Here is a 12,054-nt window from a genome sequence, read left to right on the forward strand (position 1 = left end):
TTGTGTTTTTTTTTTTACAGATCAACGATTATTTTCAACGATTATACTCAACGATTATATTTAATTTCCCGAAAATCAACATGACTACAACGACTACGACAATCACAACTACTACAGTAACGAACACAACATCTACAAATACCAACGATGTAACAAAAACGATTATGAGCAATCAATCAGTAAAATTTACGCTTATCCCTACCGAAACGGCAAACCGAAATCAAATCAAAGAACTGATTGACCGAGCCAATATTACTTATGAAGCATTTGCTGACAATCCGTATAACGATTCGGCATCACAAATGATAATTAACGAACTTCTTCACCAAATTACGAAAAAATGTACAATAGCAACAACAGAAGAACTCACTGAAATGTTGAAAGTTACGAAGAAATTGCAAAAAATTAAAGCTACATCAATAGTAGAAACACTACCATCAATTAACAACAACAACGATAAAATCAAAGAATCTTCAATTCCACGATTCGACGGCAATGTCCTTACGTATCAACGATTTAAGAAGCAATTCTATGAAATAGTGATCAATACGACTGTATCAAACGCGATCAAATACGAATACCTCAAAACAGCAGTAAAAGAATCTAGACGAGCATTAGATATCGTATGCAATGCACAAGATGAAGAATCTATCGAACAAATCTTTAAAATGCTCGACCTAGAATACGACTCTCCTATCATAATATTCGACGAAGTTCGCGCACAAATCAATAAATGTGCTAAATTCAACTCATCGACCGACTTCAAAGGATGGGATGCAATCTACAATGTTTTAGCGAAAGCTAAACAACGAATAAACGATCCCGTACAAATAGAAAATATAAAATTACAAATCATGGCAAAATTGCCTAACGATGTTATGCCAAGCCTTCGGGCCAACAACGAACATAACCTAGAATTTATCTTCAAATACGTGCAAGAAATGAGAGAGCTAAGTCTCAGACTAAAAAGACCACAAAACTTCGAACAACCGTCGTACCAGCGTCAGCAGCAGTACAGACAACAAAATATACCAACAAATCAATGTCCTTTGTGTAAACAAACAAATCACAAAATTGACAAATGTCCAAAATTGACCACCACCAATTTAACCGAATTAATCTCTAAATTGAAAACTGCAAAAGTGTGCATCAAATGTGGAAATCACCGATTTCGAAACGACCAACAATGCAACCAGACTTGTTTAAAATGTAATGGCAATCACGCCACATATCTGTGCAAAAATAATCGACCAAGACCTGCACAAGTGAACAGCATCGACACAGTAGATGAAACAACCATACAAGAACTGCCGCAGGATTTTTAGAAGCCCGACCAACAAAAACCAACACTCCCAGACCAATCATCATAAAAATTATGATCAATAATATCATCTGTAATGCTTTGTACGACTCAGGAGCTGAAGTCTCCATTATAAACCACAAAATGCTGAAAAAAATAAAAATTCACCAAAATAAATTTTCAAAAAAATCACGAACAATCATTACAGCAAATTCATCTAGAGAAAAGACTGTTGGTCGGGCCAAAGTAACACTCAATATAGGACTTCTGCAAAACGACATCAACTTCGAGGTATGCGAAAAAACATGCCACGATATCATAATTGGACTAGATATAATCTATCTCTTCAATCTCGAACAACGAAAAAACGGCGAAATCGTCCAAAATTTAAGCGATCTTCAACTCGAAACAAACTACGTGACAATCGAACCATCTCAAAAACAACAAATTCAAAACAAACTAGTATCATCGTGTTCGACAGAAGAAGAGACCAACGAAGACATCGTGAAATTAATCGACAAATATTCAAATCTCTTTGCAAAATCCAAGTATGATGTCGGTACAATTCAAAACGAAAAATGTCGAATTCACCTAACAAACAACATACCAATCAACACGAGATTAATTCGACATTCCGAACAAAACAATCAAATCATCAAAAATATCACCGACGAATTGCTGAGAACGGGACTTATATCTGAGTCGAACTCACCATACTCGTTCTCAGTGGTCTTGGCAGACAAAAGAGATGACGGTAGGAAAACAAGGTTGTGTGTGGACTACCGAAAATTGAATCAAATAACAACAAACGAAACGTACCCTTATCCCCTCGTCGGAGAACTAATCGATCAAACGCTCAACTGCAAATTCTTTACCACATTAGACGTCGCATCAGGCTTCCATCACATTCAAATAGCAAAAGAAGACCGATGCAAAACCGCCTTTGTCACGTTCAGCGGCAAATTTGAATGGAACGTGATGCCCTTTGGGCTTAAAAATGCGCCAGCCATATTTCAACGTGCTCTGCATAGAATCCTAAGAAAACATAAACTGGACGCATTCGCATCTAATTATATGGACGACGTACTAATATTTTCCAATAATTATCAGCAACACCTTGAACACATCGAGCAAATATTCAAAGCATTTTCGTCAGAAAACATCAAATTGAAAAAAATCAAAATGTCAATTTTCAAAATCAAAAGTTAACTATCTTGGTCACACAATCGGTCACAACGAAGTCAGACCACTAAAATCAAACATCGAAGTAATCACCGCTATTCAACCTCCCAAAAATATTCAAGAAGTACAATCATTTGTCGGACACGTTCAATACTACAGAGAGTTCATTCCAAATTGTTCGGCTTTGCTTTCACCAATCACCAATCTGCTTAGAAAAAATACCGAGTTTCGCTGGAGCACCGAACAACAAAACGTCTTCGACACCATCAAACAATTACTGGTTAAAGAACCGATCCTTGCGATCTTCAATCCAGAAAAACAAATTCACATCTTTACTGATGCATCAACAAAAGGAATTGGAGCCGTGCTAAAGCAACAACATGATAGCATCCTCAAACCAGTGCATTATTTCTCCAGATCGCTCCAACCATATCAACGAAACTACACCATAACCGAACTAGAGTGCCTGGCGATTGTCGAAAGCCTAAAACATTGGCACCACTATGTAGATGGCAAAAAGATAATAATTCATTCTGATCATTGTGGACTACAATGGTTGAGAAAAACTAAATTAACAAATGCTAGATTGGCACGATGGAGCATCGAAATAAGCCAATACGACTATAACATCGTTTATGAGAGGGGGGAAGGCGAATATTGAGGCTGATAGATTATCCAGAAATCCGACGCCAACAATTGCAGTTTACCTCTGTGACGACGATCCGATCTTGAGCAGAGTCAACGACGCAAACCGCCAGTTGATCGCGAATAATCAAGTACCAACGAGATGCAATGTTTCTAACAACAATATCACATACGACGGGGAACGATTTGTCCCACCACAATTAAGAGAAGAAGTCGCCCAGCATGTTCATCGCGACTTGGGACATCTTTCTACTGGAAAGATGTTGCCTCACATCAAACAAAGATTCAGATGGCCTAATATCGACGAAGACGTAAGAAAAGTAGTCAAAAAATGTCTGATTTGTTCAAAGAATAAATCAAGACCTAGCAATCAATTAGGCCTGTTCCATTCGACAAGTACAAGCAAGCCATTCGAAGTAATTCAGATTGATTCGATCGGAGGAATGAAATATGGAACGAGTCGAAAATGTTACCTCCATCTGGCTATCGACATGTTTTCCAGAAAAGTCTGGCACATCTGCTCAAAGACACAATCAACTATCGATTTCATCAATCTAATCAACAGAGTCTTATGCGACCGAAAACCAGATTGTATTAGAAGCGACAATTATCCAGCGTTGAATTCGAGAAGATTAAAAAGTTTCATCAATAGATTACAAATCAGATACGAACATTCACCACCATATTCACCACAATCCATCGGTATGGTCGAACGCGTCAACTCAACTATAGTAAATCAAATCAGAGCTATCATCAACGACCCAACTATCAACATCTCTTGGACACAAGCAGCATACAAAGTTGTCGACATCTACAATGAAACAGTACATTCGGCTACGAAATTCAAGCCAAACGAGATTGCCATCGAAAATCCATCAATCGAACTGCTGGAAACGATAAACGAGAACAATCGGAAAAGTCGTTTGTACACCGAACAAAGGGCCAACAGATATAGAGAGCAAATCGAATATTCTCCAGGAGATCAAGTGCTTATAGTAAACGAGGTCAATCCTAACCGGAAGAAACTGGACGAATTGTATAGAGGACCAGAAACAATTGTGGATAAATTATCAGCGTCAAGATACCTGGTTACGAACAACGGCCAACAATCTATCCATTCCGTCCGGAACTTAAAACCTGTCAACTTACATACTTCCCTCTTAAGGAGGGGGATGTCGTATAATCATTGTATTTTAATCTTATTATTTTATTTGTAACATTGTATATGAGCGGGCTGCTCACTCGAGTGAGCAGCGCGGTCTTTTTTCACGCGGTCTTGTACACGCGGTTTTTTATGATTAACATGAAATAAAAGTCATTCGATTTCTAGACGTGAACAAACATTTTGTGTAATCAGAAAAAGCGAAAATGAAAAACTAACCAAAAGAATCTTATTTTTCTAATGTTATTTTCATAAGTCAACAAACAAACCAAAACGTGATACAAAAGATGTGTGTGTGTGTGTGTGTGTGTGTTTTTCAAAAAAAGTATATCAAAATGCCATTTTAACATGATTCCAGGACAACAGCGAAAATTTTCATTTTTTTCAATTTTAAAATAATGATGCTTAGAAACAAAACAAAAAATCTTTTATTATGTAATTATGATGATTGTGTAACAACATTAACAACAACAACAAACAACAACAATGAAAATGAAACAAAGCAAAACAGAAAATTAAAAAAATCATTTTTGGAAATTAAAAAAATAATTATAACTTGCTTACGGTCCAATAGACTTTTTTTCGTACTTCTAGTTTTTTTCTCTCGAAAATTTTGATTGCTGTTTGGGTTGTTGTTTGGGTAGGTTGTTTGGGTTGTTGTTGTTTTTCTGATCATTATAAAATGAAATGAAACGAATGAAAAACTTGAAGCAAAAAAAAAAAAAATTCAATGTACCTTTTGACATTTTTTGTTTTGAATTGTTTATCGATTGCTGTTCTTTCCATTCTTTTCTTCGCTTTTTAATTGAGAATGAATGAAAGAATGAGAGACAAAACAAAAATCAATTCAATTCAATTCAATTCAATGATGGAATTTCGTTGGAAATTGAACGTTTTCATTTTGGTATTTTTGACAATTTTCAAATGGTTCCAATTAACATTTTTATTGGAATTTTTTTCTTCCTTTGTGTTTGTCTGTCTGTTTATGTCTGTTTTATACTGTTTTTTTTTTTGGAAAAAATAAAAAACTTTTCAAATTTTCCATGGCTTCAGGATTGGACAAAGAATGTGTGTGTGTGTGTGTGTGCGTGTGTGGGCAAAGAGTAATGAAAAAAGTTCTTTGATCTTTTGACTGCAAATCAATTTTGTTATCCCATTACATTTTTGTCTGATTTTTTTTTTAATTTCGAAATTGATGTTAAAGTCTGATGATAAAATATTTAATTGTTACGTTTTTTTTTTCGTTTCTCCTCTAGTATTTAAACCACAAAGTTCTACTGAACAACCACCGGATGATAAAATGTTGTTGGAAGCTGAAAAAACATTGGATAAAGAAAAACAACAATCATTAACAATGACAACGAAAGAACAACAACAACAACAGCAGCAGCAATCAAATTCTGTAATTTCCCAAAAATCTTTGACCAGTAGTGGTGGCGCTGGTGGTGGTGGTCATCCTCAACAACAACAACAACAACAAAATTTTGAACCAATTGTCGATACATTAGAAGTTTGTGATAAAGCGGCAGCAAGGTAAGTTTTTTTTTAATTTAATTTTATAATTACAAAAAAAAAGTTTCCAGAAAGAAGTTGCCAGAAAATTTCTCAATTTTTTTCAAAAAGGAAAAACTTTCGAAACTTTTTTTTGTTTCACTCGTTTTCATTGTGAAATTAAAAAAAAAAAAAAATGTTGGCTTCACTGCCATAAATTGGCTACAATTTAACAAACATTCGGAAAAAAACCCATCAAGCAAATATCAAATGTGCGAATTATGGTAGACCCGACCGGAAAAAAAAACTAAAACAAAAATGATAATCACAAAAACTGGTTTCCCCCCAATAAAATGGACAAGTTTTTTTTCGGTCGTTGGTCGTTGTTGAAATGAATTTGAACTTTTGCTTCATCATCAGTTTTTCCAATAGCATCAGTTATTTTGAAATGATTTATATCCACAGAATAGAGAGAGAGAAAAAAGTTAACAAATGAAAATCTTTTCGACACCAAAAAAAAGAATAAAAATAAAACATTGTGTCAGCATCATCATCAGCGAAATTCTGTTATGGCCGAAAAATGTTATATTCTGTTATGGCCGAAAAATGTTATATTCTGTTTTTCCTCCCCCTTTTGAAAAACAAAACAAACTTCAAAAGCGAAAAATAGAATGATGAATTTGAATTTCCATTGTCTTTGTCTTTGTTAATCTGACTAATTTTTTTTTTTACTTTTTACGTTTCTATTTCTATTCTAGACTTCGTGAATTGGCCAAACATTTAGAACATGGTGACATACCGAATGAAGTTTTACAAAAAACATTTCAATATGCTGCATATGTTTTGGATACAGTTAGTATGGATGAAACAAGGTATGTTTTGTGTATACAAATACACACACACACTTTTCCATTCTCTATCTCTCTATATTTAGGGATAATTTATTTGTTTTTTATGAAAAAAATCCTTCTTGCTAATTATATAATGTGTGACTAAAAATAGATAGATAGATATTAATGTGAATTTTGTAATTAATTTTACCCAAAATTCTAAAAATTTAATTAATTAATAAAATCTAAAAACAAATTTTAAAATTTTACTAAATTAAAAATTTATTAAATTAAATCTTTTATAACTAAAAAAAAAAAAAAAAACAAAAACTTCATAGACGTCGATGTAAATTGATTGAACAACAAACGCAGCAACAACATCATCATCATTATTATCATCATAATCAACATCGTTATCCACATCATCATCGTTTTGGACATGGAGCAGTTGCAACATCTGCAACAACAACAGCACAAACAACAAATTCAGGTCCAAGATTATTACGAAGTCAATCATCAGCATCACCGCCTTTACCATTATCATCATCATCATCATTAGGATCATCATCAATAAAATCTTCCAATTTTTCACAAACACAATCGCAACAACCATCATCATCATCATCAAAAACAATGATAAATGTGGCCAATGAATCTTCTTCCATAACAAATAAAATTGGCCAATATTCACTGCCTTTTCAATCAAAAATCCAATAATAATAATGATTCAATAAAATTGATGCCAAATTCAAATCAAAAATCAAAAATTACAATAACAACCGATTCGGTTAAAAAAGTTATACTTGATCAAGTTGATCCACAGAAAAAAACAATAAATGATAATGATAACATCGACAATGATGATAATGTTGTCGATGTTGATGATGAAAATATTGATAATAATAATAATAATAATAATAATACATCAAGCAATATGAACAAATTAATGACGGATAAAGATTCAAGGTTTCTAAAAAATTTTCCTAAAAACATTTTCTAAAAACATTTCCTAAAAACATTTCCTAAAAACATTCCGGAAAACATTTCCCGAAAAACTTTCCCGAAATAAAAAACAATTTTCAATTTTTGAAAGGAGAAAATAAAAATACCACTAAGCTTGAGAATATTAGAGACAACAGTTTATTTTTTTCAATTTTTCAATTTGAAAAATTATCGTAAAAAAAAGTTAAGCTAAGGAGATTAGTTATCCAGATTAGTTTTTTCGTAGAAAAACTTTCCGTAAAATAAAACCTAATAGCAATAAAATTTATCAGTGATAATATTTTTTGGTTGGAAAGCTTGTGAAACACAGAAAAAACACAAAAAAGAACAGAATCGTAGCATTTTAAAGAATTTTCTTTATTGTTTTTATTGAGAAAAAATTTAACAAAATTTTCTAATTGAAATTTGCTTTTCTTTTTGCTTTGTTTGTTTCTGTTCATCAATACGATTTAAAACAACAAACAGACGTTTATTGGATGAAGAAGATGAATTGGCTGAAGTAAAACCGGATGCAGTACCAAGTGAAGTACGTGAATGGCTTACATCAACATTTACAAGAAATCAGGTTTCATCACGTAATCGTACTGATGATAAACCAAAATTTCGTTCAGTTGCTAATGCTATACGTGCTGGTATTATGGTTGATAGGTTGGTATATGTTTTTGTTTTTCGGTAACAAATCATTTAACAAATCATTATTTCAATAGAATTTATCGACGATTATTTAGCGCAACAACCATACAGATTGCTCCGGAAATTTCAAGTTTTCTTAAAGTTTGTATTTTGTTTTCGTGTTAAAAATTCAGAAATTCTGTAACTTTTCACTAATCTAATTTATTGTTTTCCTATTACAAATCAAATTACAGGGTGCAGATGAATGGTCATTTGATGTATTTCAATTAAATCATTTACAACAAGGAAAAGTATTACGTAATCTAGCAACTGATCTTTTGAATCGTTATGGTCTTATACATAAATTTAAGGTAAAAAAAAGGCAAACAGAAACAAACAGAAAAAATTTCCAGCAACATTTCATTCATTCATTCATTCATTCATTTTGTATTTTATTTCTTCTTCTTTTTCTTGAAACACAGATTCCAACCAGTAATCTTGATTCATTTTTATCACAAGTAGAATTAGGTTATCAAAAATATCAAAATCCATATCATAATAATTTACATGCAGCTGATGTAACACAAACCGTCCATTATTTATTATGGGTTACTGGATTGGCAGTAAGTATTTCTTTTCGTTTTCTTTTTTTGACAACAAATTACATTTAACAAGAAATAAAAAAATTAAAATCTTCAAAATTTCAAAAAATTCAAAATTGATTTCAACAACCCCATCCAACTGAAAAATCCCTTTACTGTTTTCAATTTGTAACTTCTTTATTCAGCCTTTTTTTAAAAAAAGCAAAAGAAAAGAAAAAATAAGCTTCAGGCTAAACAGCTATACAGTTGTTGAAAATAGAAAGTATTATCATCCGGTTTCCAGCGAAAAATGAAAACGAAAAAAAAATATTGTCGTCAATTGAAATTATAATTGATGACGACGATAGAAGTTACTAAATGAATAAAATATCATCATCATCATCATATGATTCAAGCTATATTCTCTTTTTTTTTTTGGTTATTTCTATATTTCTATTCATATCTATCAAACATTATTATGAGAGAATTCTCGAGCTATAATTACAAATTGCAAGTGCACATTATAGTCAGATAGTCAGATAGTATAGGGAGCAATGATGATGATGATGATGACAATGATGATGATGATGAAGACAACCAGAAGCATCCACAAATGATAACCAAGAAAAAAATAGATGATTTTTATTATTTGGATAATGTATAATTCATATTTGTCTATGTATATGGGGAAAATTTTTATCATTAAAAGTTGCTTGCTAGTTTGATTGCTGGAAGCCTTTAGGCATATCCATCGTTTATTTTTTTTTCTTTTATCTTCAAGTAAATCATTCATTATGTTTTACTTTACTATATGTGAAAAAAAAAGAAGATTAGTTTCGTTATTTTGGAAACAATCTCTCTTTTGTATCAAGTATATATACTTTGTTTCTAAATTTAAAACAATTTTGCGTGTGTGTGTGTGTGTGTGTGGTAAATAAATAGAAAAAAACAAAAACGAAATTTTTCATTGTTGAAAATTGATTATTAATTTTTTATCATATTCAATTTACCATCCATCCATCCATCTATCCCATCTATCAATAAATTACCCTTGAAGCAATGGTTGACCGATTTGGAAATATTTGCTACATTAGTTGCTGCTATTATACATGATTATCAACATACTGGTACAACAAATAATTTTCATATCATGTCCGGGTATGTTTGCTTTATGTTTGTTTTTGTTCGGTTTAAAACTGCTGTGTGTGAAACTAAAAAACTAATCATCATCATCATTAATCAAATTTGAATAAAAAAAAATTTTCATTTTTATTTTTTGTTATTTTGTATGGTTATAGATCGGAAATAAGCCTTCTGTATAATGATCGTTCAGTATTGGAAAATTTTCACATTTCCGAAGCATTTAGAGTGATGCGTAAAGATGATGCAAATATTGTTGCTAATCTAAGTCGTGAAGAATATAGGTAATGTTGTTGTTGTCTTTGTTTTTTAAATTTGAAAAACAAAACAAAACTTTTAAAATGCAACTTTTTTTTTCTTCATTATTTTACACACAAAAAAAACATAACGCAGAGAATTTCGTACATTAATTATTGAAATGGTTATTGCAACTGATATGTCAACACATTTTCAACAGATAAAAACATTGAAAACAATTCTTGGACATCAGGATTTTGTTTTAGATAAACAAAAAGGTTTATCATATATATTACATAGTGCCGATATATCACATCCATCAAAAAATTTTGATCTACATCAACGTTGGACATTATTGTTGATGGAAGAATTTTTTCGACAGGTAACCTTTTTTTAATTATTCATTATTAATTTATTTGTTTAAACAAAATTCACAAATTATACACCGGATCAACGAATGCAAAAGACAAAAAACTTTTGGCTTTTGAAATGTTGTTTATTGCATTGAACAAAACAAAAACGAAAACTGGCCAAAAAACAAAAACAAAAGAAAAAAAGTTCTTCATAATTTTCCAATTGAATGATTCAAATGAAATAAAATGATAGCATGTTTTATGCAAGTAAAAGTGAACCCCAAAAAAAAATTGGCCCTAAAAAAAATTGATACTGTAGAGAGAATAAAGTAAAGTTTTTTTGTTTCATTGAACAAACTCAGTGAAAACAAGGTGAAAGATATTCACAAAAAAAAAAGATTTCGGGAAAAAGAATAGAATTGGAACAAATAAAAAAAAGTAATCCAATTTCGTGTATATATTTTTTTTCGCATTGTTTTTGATCTTTCGGTTCGTCGATCAAAAAAAAAAATCGTTGATTATTTCACATTGAATTTGAATTGAATTGAACTGGATGATGATAATGAGATGAAAACAAAAGGGAATTCATTAAAGCAAAAAAGTAAAAGTAAAAAGTTCAGATATGAAGAAGATGAATTAATATGAAATAATAATCTTATAATGATAAAGTTATCAAGTTTATCCTATTTACTTTTCTCAACAACAACAACAACAACAACAACAACAACAACAACAACAACAAAAGTAGAAATAAACACTGAATGAAAATCATAGCCCATTGTTGACAGTTTTTTCGCTGTTTGTTTTGTTTGATGCATATAATAAGGTCATTTTATCATTAAATGAATTTTTCTTCCTTCCTTTCTTCCTTCCTTCTTCTTTTGTTTTTATAAATTTGAATTTGATTAATTATTCATTTGTTTTTTGTTTTTCTCTTTTCTCTTTTGTTGTTTTTGTTTTGGTTGTCGTTGAATTTGAATTGAAAATCTCGTTTAACACTGTGCATACACAAAAACAAAACAAAAACAAAACATAGGGCGATATGGAACGTGAATTAGGTCTTGCCTATTCTCCATTATGTGATCGTAATTCAACATTGATACCTCAATCACAGATTGGTATGTTATTCTGTTTTTTTTTGTTTAACACTTACGTAGCAAGATTGATAACGGGGAATAATTTTTTTTAATATTCTTAAAAAAAAGGTTTTATCGAATTTATTGTCTATCCAACAATGGAACTTTGTGGTGATCTTATTGAACGTGTTTATGAACATTTAAATTCATCATCATCACCATTACCCAATGCATCCGCATCAACAACAACAATGACAGTATCGACAACAACAACAACAACAACAATGGCCACTACTTCAGTGGATATAATCGATGAAGATGTTGGTGGTAATGGTGATGATCAAAAGTCTTCCAATGATGATGATAATGATAATGATAATGATTCAGAATTTAGGTTTGAAATTTTCTTGATTTGAAAATTCTTATATTTTAATGAATTTATT

At 31.4% G+C, this 12,054-nt stretch overlaps 1 protein-coding gene across 3 annotated transcripts in view; it reads left to right on the top strand.

The window, feature by feature from the left end:
• The window catches only part of LOC113797568 (uncharacterized), a 51,909-nt gene that overhangs the window by 38,374 nt on the left and 1,481 nt on the right, over positions 1 to 12,054 (top strand). For all 3 annotated transcript variants that reach the window (XM_075823731.1, XM_075823730.1, XM_075823732.1), the window contains exons 2-12: positions 5,546 to 5,822; positions 6,539 to 6,652; positions 8,078 to 8,260; positions 8,320 to 8,386; positions 8,479 to 8,595; positions 8,707 to 8,847; positions 9,863 to 9,963; positions 10,104 to 10,229; positions 10,339 to 10,564; positions 11,572 to 11,653; positions 11,741 to 12,005. In XM_075823731.1, the coding sequence (XP_075679846.1) occupies positions 5,546 to 5,822; positions 6,539 to 6,652; positions 8,078 to 8,260; positions 8,320 to 8,386; positions 8,479 to 8,595; positions 8,707 to 8,847; positions 9,863 to 9,963; positions 10,104 to 10,229; positions 10,339 to 10,564; positions 11,572 to 11,653; positions 11,741 to 12,005 (1,699 nt within the window). The remainder of the gene's footprint in view (positions 1 to 5,545; positions 5,823 to 6,538; positions 6,653 to 8,077; positions 8,261 to 8,319; positions 8,387 to 8,478; positions 8,596 to 8,706; positions 8,848 to 9,862; positions 9,964 to 10,103; positions 10,230 to 10,338; positions 10,565 to 11,571; positions 11,654 to 11,740; positions 12,006 to 12,054) is intronic.

This window comes from Dermatophagoides pteronyssinus, unplaced genomic scaffold (assembly GCF_027571235.1).
Source record: "Dermatophagoides pteronyssinus isolate colony J.1.1.1.1 unplaced genomic scaffold, Derpt_VIB-CSIC_2022.12 sq0035, whole genome shotgun sequence".
NCBI classification, from domain to species: Eukaryota; Metazoa; Arthropoda; class Arachnida; order Sarcoptiformes; family Pyroglyphidae; genus Dermatophagoides; species Dermatophagoides pteronyssinus.